This window comes from Periplaneta americana, chromosome 3 (genome assembly GCF_040183065.1).
Source record: "Periplaneta americana isolate PAMFEO1 chromosome 3, P.americana_PAMFEO1_priV1, whole genome shotgun sequence".
NCBI classification, from domain to species: Eukaryota; Metazoa; Arthropoda; class Insecta; order Blattodea; family Blattidae; genus Periplaneta; species Periplaneta americana.
Genome location: NC_091119.1, coordinates 183621629 through 183634482, shown reverse-complemented (window position 1 = coordinate 183634482; position 12854 = coordinate 183621629). Strand labels below are relative to the sequence as shown.

At 37.0% G+C, this 12854-nt stretch overlaps 1 protein-coding gene across 4 annotated transcripts in view; it reads right to left on the bottom strand.

The window, feature by feature from the left end:
- Window positions 1-12854, bottom strand: part of LOC138696906 (S1 RNA-binding domain-containing protein 1) — a 51664-nt gene extending 38810 nt beyond the window's left edge. For 2 of the 4 annotated variants that reach the window (XR_011331486.1, XR_011331487.1), the window contains exons 1-4: window positions 12649-12850; window positions 9898-10283; window positions 4603-4671; window positions 547-746 (exon numbers count right to left, since the gene is read on the bottom strand). Coding sequence is in view for 2 of the 4 variants with exons in the window: in XM_069822382.1 (XP_069678483.1) it covers window positions 547-746; window positions 4603-4671; window positions 9898-10176 (548 nt within the window). In the remaining 2 variants the exon portion in view is untranslated. Of the gene's footprint in view, window positions 1-546; window positions 747-4602; window positions 4672-9897; window positions 10284-12648 lie in introns of all 4 variants that reach the window. The other 2 variants (XM_069822382.1, XM_069822381.1) reach the window with 2 other exon arrangements.

Genomic DNA, 12854 nt, shown 5'->3' with positions numbered 1-12854 from the left:
CTGAGGTTGGGGCGCCTGGAAGGCGGAGTTACATTACCCCGATGATGTGATAGGATGAAAAATAATATATAAGTAAGCTTTCGCATGAGTTTCTTAGTAATGCGAACATAACCACAAAATGTATATTGAGAAGTCAACACGGAGATGGAAACCTGCAGCATGACTGCAGCTGCAAAAGTTGTGCCTTGTGTGTGAACAGACTCGCAACCTCCAGTTGCAACTTTTGCAGCACACGGGTTGCGCAGCACGAAAAGTAGTGTGCAGCGCACTACTTTTGGCTTACGTGTGAACACGACACGCAACTTTTGCAGCTGCAGTACAAAAGTTGGGCAGCAAAAGTAGCGACATGTGACAGTACCTTTATCATGACTTACAGTAAGTGAAAATTTGTTTAAAAAAGTATGTTACTTATGAGACAGTGTCTGTAACTAATTAAACAATATCCTCACAGGACTTACTCAATCTGTAATACACATTAAATCAATATTTCTAAATCTCAGTGATTATTTAATAAAGGATGTCTATTCAAGATAACATCTTACATACTTGACCATCTCATATGAGTCTTTGACATCTCGCAGTTTTTCTGGAGACATATCATTTGTCATTTCTTTCCTATATCTGGCAATAAATGGGATTGTGTTATCTTCATCAAAGAGGCGTATAATATTACGAGCTATCCATAATTCTATTTGTTCCATCTCAGACACCATATCTTCCTCCTTCCACTCCATTCGATCCAACCCCTATAACAAAACAAAAATGTACAATATTGCACCACATCCTGATTAAAATAATAATAATGATCATGGTAATGATGATAATAATGATGGTGCTAATAATAATATCAATAATAATAACAACAACAAGAACGACAATGATGATGACAACGACAGTGTGATCCTAGATATCATCAATATTCCTTCTAAATTTTAACCATTTCACCACATGCCCATGAAGACACCAAACCAGTGTCAAAATGGTATCATATGGTTGTATAAGATAATATTAAATTTTTAATAATGTTGTTGTTGTTGCCTAGTGCCTTGCATCTGGTAATGAAGCCATTAGCAGTCGTGCTTTCCAATACTTTTGAACTGTAGTTTCTTCTGATCTTAATGCTTCACAGATCTTCAAGTGAAAATCGTTACACAGGACACATATTGGTGAAGCTGAGATACCTATTCTGTAGAGATGACTTGCTAGACAGTCATGATTTGTCAATAGTCTGAAGGCTGCAACTGCTGTTTTCCTTGGTCTCTGGGGGATTATATCTGGGTTGGAAAGTAGTGTAATCCATTTTTTGTCTTCAGCATTTGATTCTATTTCTTGTAGGTATGAATGAGAAAATTTTGTAGTGATCAAGCGTTTTATTGAGGAATATGAGAAATTAAATTTAGACTTTTGTTTTATTGTTGTGCCTTTCTTTGCAAGTGTGTCTGCGGTTTCATTCCCCATGACTCCACAGTGTGCTGGAATCCATTGGAGATGGACAATCTTATTAACTTTTTGGAGTTGTGTTAACATTTTGTAGCATTCTCTTATCTTTGTTGACTTCTTTGTAGCATTTGAACATATTCCCTGAATTGCAGCTTTAGAATCTGAAAGAATTACTGTCTTGTTATATTTATTTAAGGGAAGATTTAATAATTGTCGGAGAGCAATGTGTATAGCCTCTATTTCACCATCATAATTTGTTGTGTCTCTGCCAACAGAATAATAAAAGGAAAAATGTGTACATGTAACTCCAGCTCCAGTAAGGTTTTCTGTGGTGGATCCATCGGTATATATGTGTAGCCATTCTTCTGTAGGGTATCTAGTATTGATCGTTTCCAGTGCTAGAAGTTTTTGTATTTCTTTTGGTGTGTCTGATTTACTTATTTCCTCTGTTAATTCCAAACTGAAGGTAGGTAGCAATAATTCCAATGGATTTTCTCTTATGGGTAAATTTTCTCTGGTGTTAGGAATGTTCAATTTGGATTTAATCTGTGTTACCTTTTCTAGGAAACTACTATGAGTTTTAAGGATTGAAGAAGGGAGGTTCTTTTCTGTCCATTTAGAGTTTGGCAGTCGTAACATTTTCTCATGTTGGAGTAGTGCTTGTACTTCTATTTTGGTTGTTATTGATGGGATCCGTGTTAAGGCAAGCATGGCATCAACAGATGTGGATTTACCTGCTCCAGTGATTAGACGAAGAGCCTGATTTTCTAGTTGTTCAAGTTTATTGATGTTAGCATTTGCTGCTGTTATTAATGCTTCAGAACAGTACAAGAGGTTTGGTTTAATATACATTTTGCATATTGTATTAAGGACTCTCCTTGAGCAGCCCCATTTAGCACCAGCTAACCTTTTCAGGATATGCAGTTTCTTTTCAACCTTTTCTGAGATGTTTGTTATATGTTTTTTCCAACTAAGTTTTCTGTCGAAAGTGACGCCCAAGTAATTGGCATCATCAACTGCTTTGAGTGGTTTATCATTATAATGTATGTTAATAGTCACTGGTTTATATTTTAGTGTAAATACGAGGCCTGTCTAAAAAGTATCCGACCTTAAATTTTCCCGCGCAAAGTAGTGATTCTAAGGCGGCGCCACTGTGCACGGTGGAAGGAGGAACCGTAATGCGCATGCTTGAATTTTTTCACGGCATTCGCTTGTGCCAGTCACTGGCTGGTGGTCGCCAAGTAAGGTGCTGTTCTAAGTGTTTGTCGGATTTAGTTTTCTCGCAAGATGACTGAATGAATTGAGCAAAGATACTGCATCAAATTTTGTCAAAAGCTTGGTGATTCTCGAAGTCAAACAATTCGTAAGATTCAGCAGGTGTTTGGGGAAGATGCGATGGGTGTAACACAAATTAAGGAGTGGTTCAACCGATTCAAAGATGGCCGCACGTCAGCGGAGAGTGAGCAGCGTTGTGGCAGGCCTCAAACAGCTCGGAGTGCAGCTGTTGTTGAGAGGGTGCGAAATTTGGTGATGGCAGATCGTCATTTGACCGTGCGGGAGATTGCCGAAGAGGTTGGAGTGAGTAAAGATTCTGCACATGCAATTTTGCGTGATGATTTGAACATGAACCGAGTGGCTGCGAAATTCGTGCCCAAGTTGTTGTCCCCGGAACAAAAAGACCTCCGTCGTGAAGTTGCACAGGACCTTCTGGACACCGCCAACATTGATCCTGGGTTTCTGAATACCGTGATAGCTGGAGATGAGTCATGGGTGTACGGGTACGACCCAGAAACAAGACAGTCGTCGCAATGGAAGCATCCCGAGTCTCCAAGGCCGAAGAAAGTGCGGCAGGTGCGAAGCAAAATCAAGGTGATGCTGACTGTTTTCTTCGATGTCCGTGGAATTGTGCATCACGAATACGCATCGGAAGGACAAACGGTGACAAAGGAGTACTATCACGATGTTCTCCGGCGACTCCGTGATGCAGTTCGGCGCAAAAGACCAGACATGTGGACGGCGAAAAACTGGCACTTGCATCACGACAACGCCCCCGCACATTCATCCCAATTGATCCACACTTTCTTTGCCAAACATGGAATTACAACCGTTCGCCAACCTCCCTACTCTCCAGACCTGGCTCCTTGCGACTTCTGATTGTTTCCAAAATTGAAGACACCACTGAAAGGATCCCGTTTTTGAGAGTAGAGAAGAGATAATGCAGAACGCGACGACGGAGCTGAACACCATTCCAAAAGAAGACTTTCAGAGGTGTTTCCGGCAGTGGAAGGATCGGTGGGCTAAGTGTGTGCAAGCACAAGGGGCCTACTTTGAAGGGGATTAGGGTCCCAACCCCGTCAGGTATTTGAAATATTTTTTCTGGCTAAAGGTCGGATACTTTTTAGACAGGCCTCGTAATTCATAAGTTGTTTTTTCTACATTAATAGTCATGAGGTTTTTGGAGCTCCATTCATGTACTTTGTTTAGGGCTTTTTCTATTCTGTCTTTAATAATGTTAACACTTTGAAAGTTAAGTTTTTATAAAGTTTTATATTATATCGATGGTGTTTAGGTAAAAGGATTTAAACTTCATTTTTTAACCCTTTACCAGGCCTTTTTTTTTTTTGTAGTCTTATTAAAAAAATTGAACTTTTAGTGTATCAATAAAATTGCGCTCTTAAAGTCACTGATATTTTTTTAAGAAATTTTATTTTGACACGTTGAGCCCAAATTTCGTAGGAAGTATTCTAATCTCAGATTTCAGGTTGGGTTAAGGTCTGGTTCATAATGGGCCAGGCAGGGGCCTAAGAATTTCGGCCTGTGCAGACCTCTAGCTCACAGATTTCTCTCTGTCTTATAACTCCCTCATATTATCGAGTTAAATGTTGCAAATGTCGTCTCTTATTTGTATTATGAAAAGCTATTAGTCTAAGTTTCCTTGTGATTACACAGAAAAAATAAATATGTTTGTAACAGACTTAGATGTAACACACTTTTCGCTTCTGTTTAATACTTAATAGGACCTTATTTTCCAAACGACCCTCATAATTCTCATATATGCAAACAATACTTCACTCAATACACAACTATTTTAATAATGTAACTAATATTACAAGTACCAACATAACATATCTGAAAATAATTATTTCAACTATTTACTGTTACCTTAAAATCAGTTCCTTCATCTTGGAATTGTGTAGAATTTGAACATCCTGCTTCATTTTCCACAGGCAGCTGTGAAAAAATAGAATAATATAGATTTCTTGCACATTCAATCAAATCAGTACACAGTAAAACCCATCTTAACTGGAACCCAACTGCAGTTATATTAGGCTTAAAAATGCCCACAAACACAGGTTAAAAAATAATAATTTAAAAATAGCTGCCTAAATGTCAGTCTTATTTCGGCTAATTTTCCTAAATTAATTTCTATATTCCCTGAAGGACCAGCCTCATGGTCTAGTGGTCAGAGCTTCTGGCTATAGTTCATGAGATCCCGGGTTCGATTCCAGGTTAGAGCACAGGAATTTTTCCTTAAAGGGGATTATTCCTGTGTTCGTCCATGGTCTGGAATTTAGGTTAAGTTTAGATTTAAGACCTCTCCTGGCACCACATTATCATAATCATCCTATCACATCATCGGGGTAATGTAACTCCGCCTTCCAGGCGCCCCAACCTCAGAAGTGGGTTACAACTAAGCCACGGCCAGGAGAGAAGACCAGAAATGTCGAAAGATAACCTGGTGGCATTGCATAAAAAAAAAAATTTAAAAAAAATATTCCCTGAAGACCTCAAAAACAATGAAAGTTCTCCAGTGAATTCTAATGAAAGTGTACAATTGAAACCTGTAATAAATAACCAGTTATGAAAACGGAGGTTTTATTTCTCAAGAATATGACTGCAGAGTAAGCCTATGCAGATGATCTTATTATAAAGGGAAGACGACAAAAGGATGTTAGTGAAACATTTACAGCCTTAGTGGAACAAACTAGTAAACTGGGATTAGAAATTAATAGCAGAAAACGAAATACGTGGTTATTTCAAGGAAATCCTATCTACAAAATAATATAAAAATAGATAAATAGTTTTGAAAATAAGGATAAATTCACATTTTTAGGCACATGTTTGACAATTAGTAATAACGAAATTCATACAGAAGTAGAAACTAGAATTGGTGCAGCAAATAGAGCATTTTATGTCCTTCTACCCATATTGAAGACCCAGATGGCACATAACAACACGAAACTAAGAATATATAAATCTCTTATAAGACTTATAGTAACCTATGGAGCAGAGACCTGGACCCCATATGAAGACATTAGCAAATGGTTGGCCGTTTATGAACGAAAAATTCTGAGGAAAGTAATGGGACCAGTCAAAGTTAATGATGAGTGGGGAATAAGGACGAACAATGAACTACATCAGCTGTATAAGGAATTGGATATGGCCGCATTTATAAAAATTATGATCCATGTTGATACGTAGACGACATACTCATACTATACAAAGGAAACAAACGACAAATACACAAACTTTACCAACACATAAACAAAATACACCCAAAACTCCAATACACAGTGGAACTTGAAAACAATAACTCCATAAATTTCCTAGGCATCACCATAACAAAAGTAGACAACAAACACACCTTCAAAATATACAGAAAACCAACCACCACCATCACACACATACACAACACATCTAATCACCCCACACAACACAAACATGCTGCATTCAGGACAATGGTACACAGATTACTCAACATACCCATGAGCCAACAACACTACAATGAAGAAGTGAACACGATCAAATACATAGCACAAGAAAATGGTTACAACCCAAACATAATAGACAACATCATAAGGAAGACAAAACAAAAACTCAACAAACACAAAAACACAAAAAAACAAAACACAAACACAAGAAATACATCACACTAACATACGAAAACAAAAACACACACAAGATCGCATCCTCATTCAGAAAACAGAAATACAACATAGCATAAAGAACAGAAAACACACTACAAAGACATCTCAACACACAAAAAACACAAACAAATAAATACAACCACACAGGCGTATACAAGCTCACATGCAATAGTTGCGACAGTTTCTACATTGGACAGACAGGCAGATCATTCCAAATTCGATACAAAGAACACATTAAAGCAATAACCAGAGGACACAATACATCTACATATGCCGAACACATAACTAATGCTAACCACACACACACAATAACGTAAATACAGACATGGAAATCCTACACATACAACCCAAAAACCAAAAACTCAACACACTAGAACATATGAATTATACAGACACACTAAAACATACCCTAATCAAATACTCAACACACAGATCAATTTCAGAACACACACACTATTTGACACAACTCTTCATCACACGAACGCACCCACACAACAGGCAGCGAAGTTGAGATGACGCCAAGATACAGAAGGCTCTGAGGATGGTGTGAAGTAGCACCGAACAGCAATTATTTAAAAATTATGAGGTTAAAGTGGATAGGACATGGGAATAGAATGGAGGAAAACAGAGGTCCCTATCAAGTTTTTGTTAATCAACCACAGGGGAAGAGACAGAGAGGGACACCTAAAGCTAGATGGTGGGATATGTATAATGACATAAGGAAAAGTAAAATAATAAGGTGGAACACAAGATCAAAGGACAGAGCCGACTGGAGGACATCAGTGGAGGAGGCAAAGGTCCGCATTGGAATATAGTGCCACTTGAGAAGAAGATGACTAAAGAGTCAAAATGCCAAACTCGTAGCTGCTGACACTCATTAAACAATACATTACTGGTACCATTGCCACAAAACCTAAGCTAAGCAAAGAGAAAAATCAATGCCAAGAAACACAGGTTAAATTCTCAGGCCAGTTTGGCACACTTGTGTACATAGCTCTGTATATTGGTTCCTTAGTAGTTTTACATACACATGTACGCATCATCCACGACTGCACAAAACCAGCCACAATTCGTTATCTATTTGAGATTATTTTCATGCAGTTTTTTCAAGTACAGTAGAACCTCTATTATCCGTGGTAATGAAGGGGATGGACAGAATGTTTGATCGAAAAAATCGGATAATCCGTACCATGAAAGATTTCGTTATTTCCTCCATGGTCATGCATTTAACTCGCTAGGTAGTGGATCAGAAGTTCACTAATTTAAGTCTGGTTGTAAGGAAGGGTTTTTAAGGTGCAAGAAAGCCCTTTGTAATGACTGTCTCAGGAAAGATAGGAATAAAGGAGGTCTCATGTTGTAGATTTACATAATTCTTTACACTTTATCCTTGTTCTTTTTTATTAAATCGCGCAGTTGTAACTCCAATCGCGTATTCTGATACGAGATGAGCCACAGTTTCTCTTTCTCAAACCATTCAATTATTTCCATTTTTTTCGATACTTAGCACAACACGTTTTCTGTTATCATCCATGGAAGACATTTTATATACAAGTTATATTTATAGAATGGCAATTTGAACAGTAGACAATGTTGTGTAACGATAAAGACTTGTAATAACACTCTCTAGCAAAAACATGTAGAACCTACTTGCACAAAACAGTACTTCATAAAAGTGATTTATTTCTGAAGAAAAAGAAGAGCGAGAAATAGACAGTCAGATAATCTGCCAATCGGTTAATAGGGTGACGGATAATCGGGGTTCTACTGTAGCTATATTGCAGAGATTCTATATTTTACTGCCATATAGTTGTATTATATTTAACCTTTTCAAAAACAGAAATAAAAGAATGAAGTCATATAAATTTATTTCTACTGTACTGGAGGATTTAAATACTGTTTGAACGCTTAGCATCGGGAACTTTTAAATATCGGGTTGACAGGTTAAAGAAGTTCATAAAAGCTCTATGCTTTATATAGGACAGGGATGTCGAACAGCGCTCTCAAACTGTGAAACGATTAATACTGTTTCCTACTGTATCTGAGCTAAAACGACAGTCAGTCAGCTCGCTGTAGCAGTGTTCTGTACGCAGTGTGTTTATCAACTCTGGCGGCTGGTATGGATATGGAGCGACGATTCAACAGTGAGTGGACAGGTAAATATTTATTTATCTTAAAGGACGGAAAGGTGCATTGCTTAATATGTAGAAAAGGACTTGGATACATTACCCATAATAATATTAAAAGCCATTTTAATTCTACACGTCATGCTGAAGCTTATGACCAGAAAAGTTATCCGGTTTCACTCGTAAAAAGGCCTTAGAAGAATTAAAATCAAGATTGAATTCAGAAAACCTTCCATCATCATTGGGTGTTAGTAGAATAAGCTTGGTTCGTGCTAGCTACAAAATTTGTGAAATTATTGCAACGCTTCAAAGCTATTTACTGACGGAGAATTTGTGAAAGGCTGTCTCATAGCTGTTGCAAAAGGGATATGTCCGGAATACGTTAATGATTTTAAATCTATATGTTTGTCTCGTAATATTGTTGCAGAGCGCGTATCATAAATGGGAGATAACTTGGAGGAACAACTGATAGCAAGAATGAAAACTTTTACTTATTACTCACTATAGCTCTTAATGAAAGTACCGATCAGAAAGACACGGCGCAGCTAGCTACAGTATATTCATAAGGGGTGTCGATTCAGATTTCAATGTTCATGGAGATCTGGTAGATGTCATTTCACTAAAGGATCGAACTCGAGGAGGAGATATTTTTGAATCTGTAACAAAAACTATGAACAAAATTCAAGTCACGCTAAAAGTAATTAATTTTATACATCAAAACAGTTTACGTTTCTGAACTTGAAGTTGCACTGCTACAACACATAGACACAAAGTTGATATTTTAAACATGATATTAACATTATTATTATGATTTACATATTTCCGTCACTAACGAACAACATTCATGGAATGACCCAGTAGATAAAACTCTATTATTATTATTATTATTATTATTATTATTATTATTATTATTGTTATTATTATTATTATTATTATTATTATTATTATTATTATTATTATTATTATCATAATTCATCCTCATGTAGCTACATTTTTTGTTTATCAGAGTTCATCAAGTGCAATTCTAAACTGAGTTCCTAATCAATTGGTAAGATGTATAAAAGTTATCAAAGTACCAGCCGCCGCAGTTTCGCTTTTGTTTACGATCATTCGGCCGGACTGCCCGCTACCTGTGTTCAACCACTGCACGGTAAGGGAGGAGTGAAGGCTCTGCAGTTCACAGCTCGAGAGCGCTGTTCGACATCCCTGATATAGGAGCAACAAAAACACCTACAAGTACTACTACTACTGTATCATACAATAAGATGCTCGTATCAAAATTCTGCAGTACCTATGAAACAAATTTTAAACGTGTCTCTGAACAACACACTTGCATTCTCAACATCCTTAAAAAATGCACAACTATCATTCATATCCATTCATGAAGCAAACTGAAGAATACAAACCTCATTTTCGCCTTTAACTGCTTTGGGTTTCCTTGGCGCCCTCTTTGCTGCAGGAGCTTTTGGCGCTCTTGGTTTCTTTTCTTTCGGAGTAACTTGACGTTTCTTCGGTTTTTCAGTTGCAGCAGGCTTCTTTTCTGATTTTACTTTCTTTGTTTTCTTAAGGGAAGGTGGTTTGTATTCATCTTCTGAATCTGACTCTAGTTTACGTTTCTTGGACCGTGTACCAAAGGGTTTGGTGTCTTCATCCGAATCAGATAAAATAATTGCATCGTCCTCCATTTCTCTTTAGAAATATCTTCCTTAAAATGTAAAAAATATGCTTCTTTTCTTCACTAAGCCCTTTCGACCTTCCAAATCTTTTTTGAAGTGGATTTGTGTAAAAGATCCTGGAAAAACCAGCAATTCTTATTAAAACAATGATTCCTTTATACAAAACTGTTACAATTACCAGTGGCGTAGCATGAAATTTTGAGCAGGGGAAGCTAACTCAAGTTGTCTTTCATGCAATATGAGAAAACGTATTACAAAAATACAGTCTTAAAATAAATAGTAGTCAATGTCAAGTCAGCAGTCGAAGATTGGTTGGAACATCCTAAGTAACACCAATAAGGCATGACCTCAAATGATATGTAGTAAAATATGATTTCAACAGTTTACATATATCTCTTAACAAATAGACATGTATACGTACAATATTAGCTCACTCCCTGTCATACTTAGAGAAATCACAATATTAGTATCATTACGTAAGTATGCATCTGTGTTTTTGTTGTGTCCTTCATTGACAGCAAGGGAGTCGGTCATTCGTTTTTTTAATCACACTTTTGTTCGTAAGTCAGTCTTGATAATACAATTGTCCTAAAAAACTCAAGTAAATTAGTGTCAGGAACTGTTATTTCGCTCATTATTTATTATATCAGCCACAATGCACACTAATACTTCAACTGAACACAACTGACGAAAAGGGATAACTCGGAAACTACTTATTTTAAATGTTAGAGCTAGCTTCTTGCGAGCCTTGCGACTAGGGTAGTTTAGTTAGATAGGGATGGAAAATCTGCGGGGTGGATTCCACAGAAGAAACCAGTCTGCTTGGAAGCTGGTGTGTGCAGGCTTCTTGTTTACTGCTGCATCACAAATCATCCTGAGCTGCCGCATCACAATATTTAACGGGTAAATATAAATTCTATTAAAATTAATAAATAATTTTCTCCATAAACTGCAGGTTTATTATGAAATTATTATTAAATGGGGAAGCTGAGCTTTTTAGCTTACATTGACGCTACGCCACTGACAATTACAGCCAGTGATGAAATCAGGGAATGGCCCCCCACATTCCAGGATGTCCCCTACAGAACATTTCAGATTTTTTTTAACTAAGTACGTACTCTAATCGTCCAAAAATGTCTGGCACTAAATGATTTTTTCCTCACAATAATCACCTATTGAAACAAAACTGACATCTGATTTAAGTCTTTTTATGGGTTAGATGGGTTAAATGAGGGGATAGCTAAGTGACATTAAGCCGAGGTATGTGACAAGGTTCATGGGTTAGTTAAGGGGATTATGTAAGTGAAAATGTGCTGTAAGTTCGGTATCCCACTATACTACACATGGGAGAGAAAACGTAATTAAATCATTTTCACATTCTTCAGCCTCGTATCACTTACTTACTTACAAATGGCTTTTAAGGAACCCAGAGGTTCATTGCAGCCCTCACATAAGCCTGCTATCGGTCCCTATCCTGAGCAAGATCAAACCAGTCTCCACCATCACATCCCACCTGCCTCAAATCCATGTTTATATTATCCCTTAATTACAATAATTAACAGTAAAAATCCGGGGATATCTGGGGAAAAAATATTAAATTTGAAAACATTCAAAGAACGAATTTTGCTCAGGGACAAAAAACCAAAAGTTGGGAACTATCTCCAAGAAATTGGGATGGCTGGTAACCTTAACTCAAATTAAATGGATTTCATTTATTAATTAACTCTTCTTTGACCTGCCATACTTCCTTACTAATTGGTACCACTACGTATATTATTGCATTCTACAATAATACATTAGGTCCACATCTGTGAAGTAATGGTTAGCGTGTCTGACCGCGAAACCAAGTGGCTCGGGATCGAATTCCGGTCGGGGCAAGTTACCTGGTTGAGGTTTTTTCCGGGGTTTTCCCTCAACCCAATATGAGCAAATGCTGGGTAACTTTCGGTGGTGGACCTCGTATTCGTTTCACCTGTATTATCACCTTCATTTCATTCAGAGGGCGCGCTTCCGAACAGGGGCAGCGGCATTTCCCCTATGGTTAGAGCTCAGTTTAGATGTGTGTGTATTAATCGAAAATTAGGGGCTAGAAAATATTGAAAATAGGACGCATGTTTAATGAGTGTAGGCCTAGTTCTGGTAATTGTGAATTACAGGAACGCCATTTATTACCTTTTTTAAAATAGCTGAAATAAACTATAAAACGAAAGTATTCAAAACAAAAAAATCGTCTTAGAAGATTGAATTTGTGTATTTTTGGTCCAGGGAGCATCCGCTTTTTGGTGCAAAATAATTCGTTTGGAATGTTTAATTGAAATTATGAAATGGCGTTCCTGTGCTTCACATTTAATTAGGATTTTTAAAGTAAACATAACTGAACATGTTCTTTATTCTAGCTATAATGAAACTATAAGAATACTATAGAACGAATAAGTTTATTTTGAACAAACAAACACATTCGATACGTCAGAAAATTCTTACTCTTAATCACTGATTGCTGGAATTGTCTTACAAAAGCACAAAATATAATATAATAACGCACATTGGTATTTTCTCTATATAAATGTACACGCATATTTCCCAGTTATTCTACCGAATCTAACACAATTTTATTTCCGATATCCATACTTCAGTCGAACTTTTTGAATATATAACATATGACAACATTAAACCAACGAGTTTGAAAG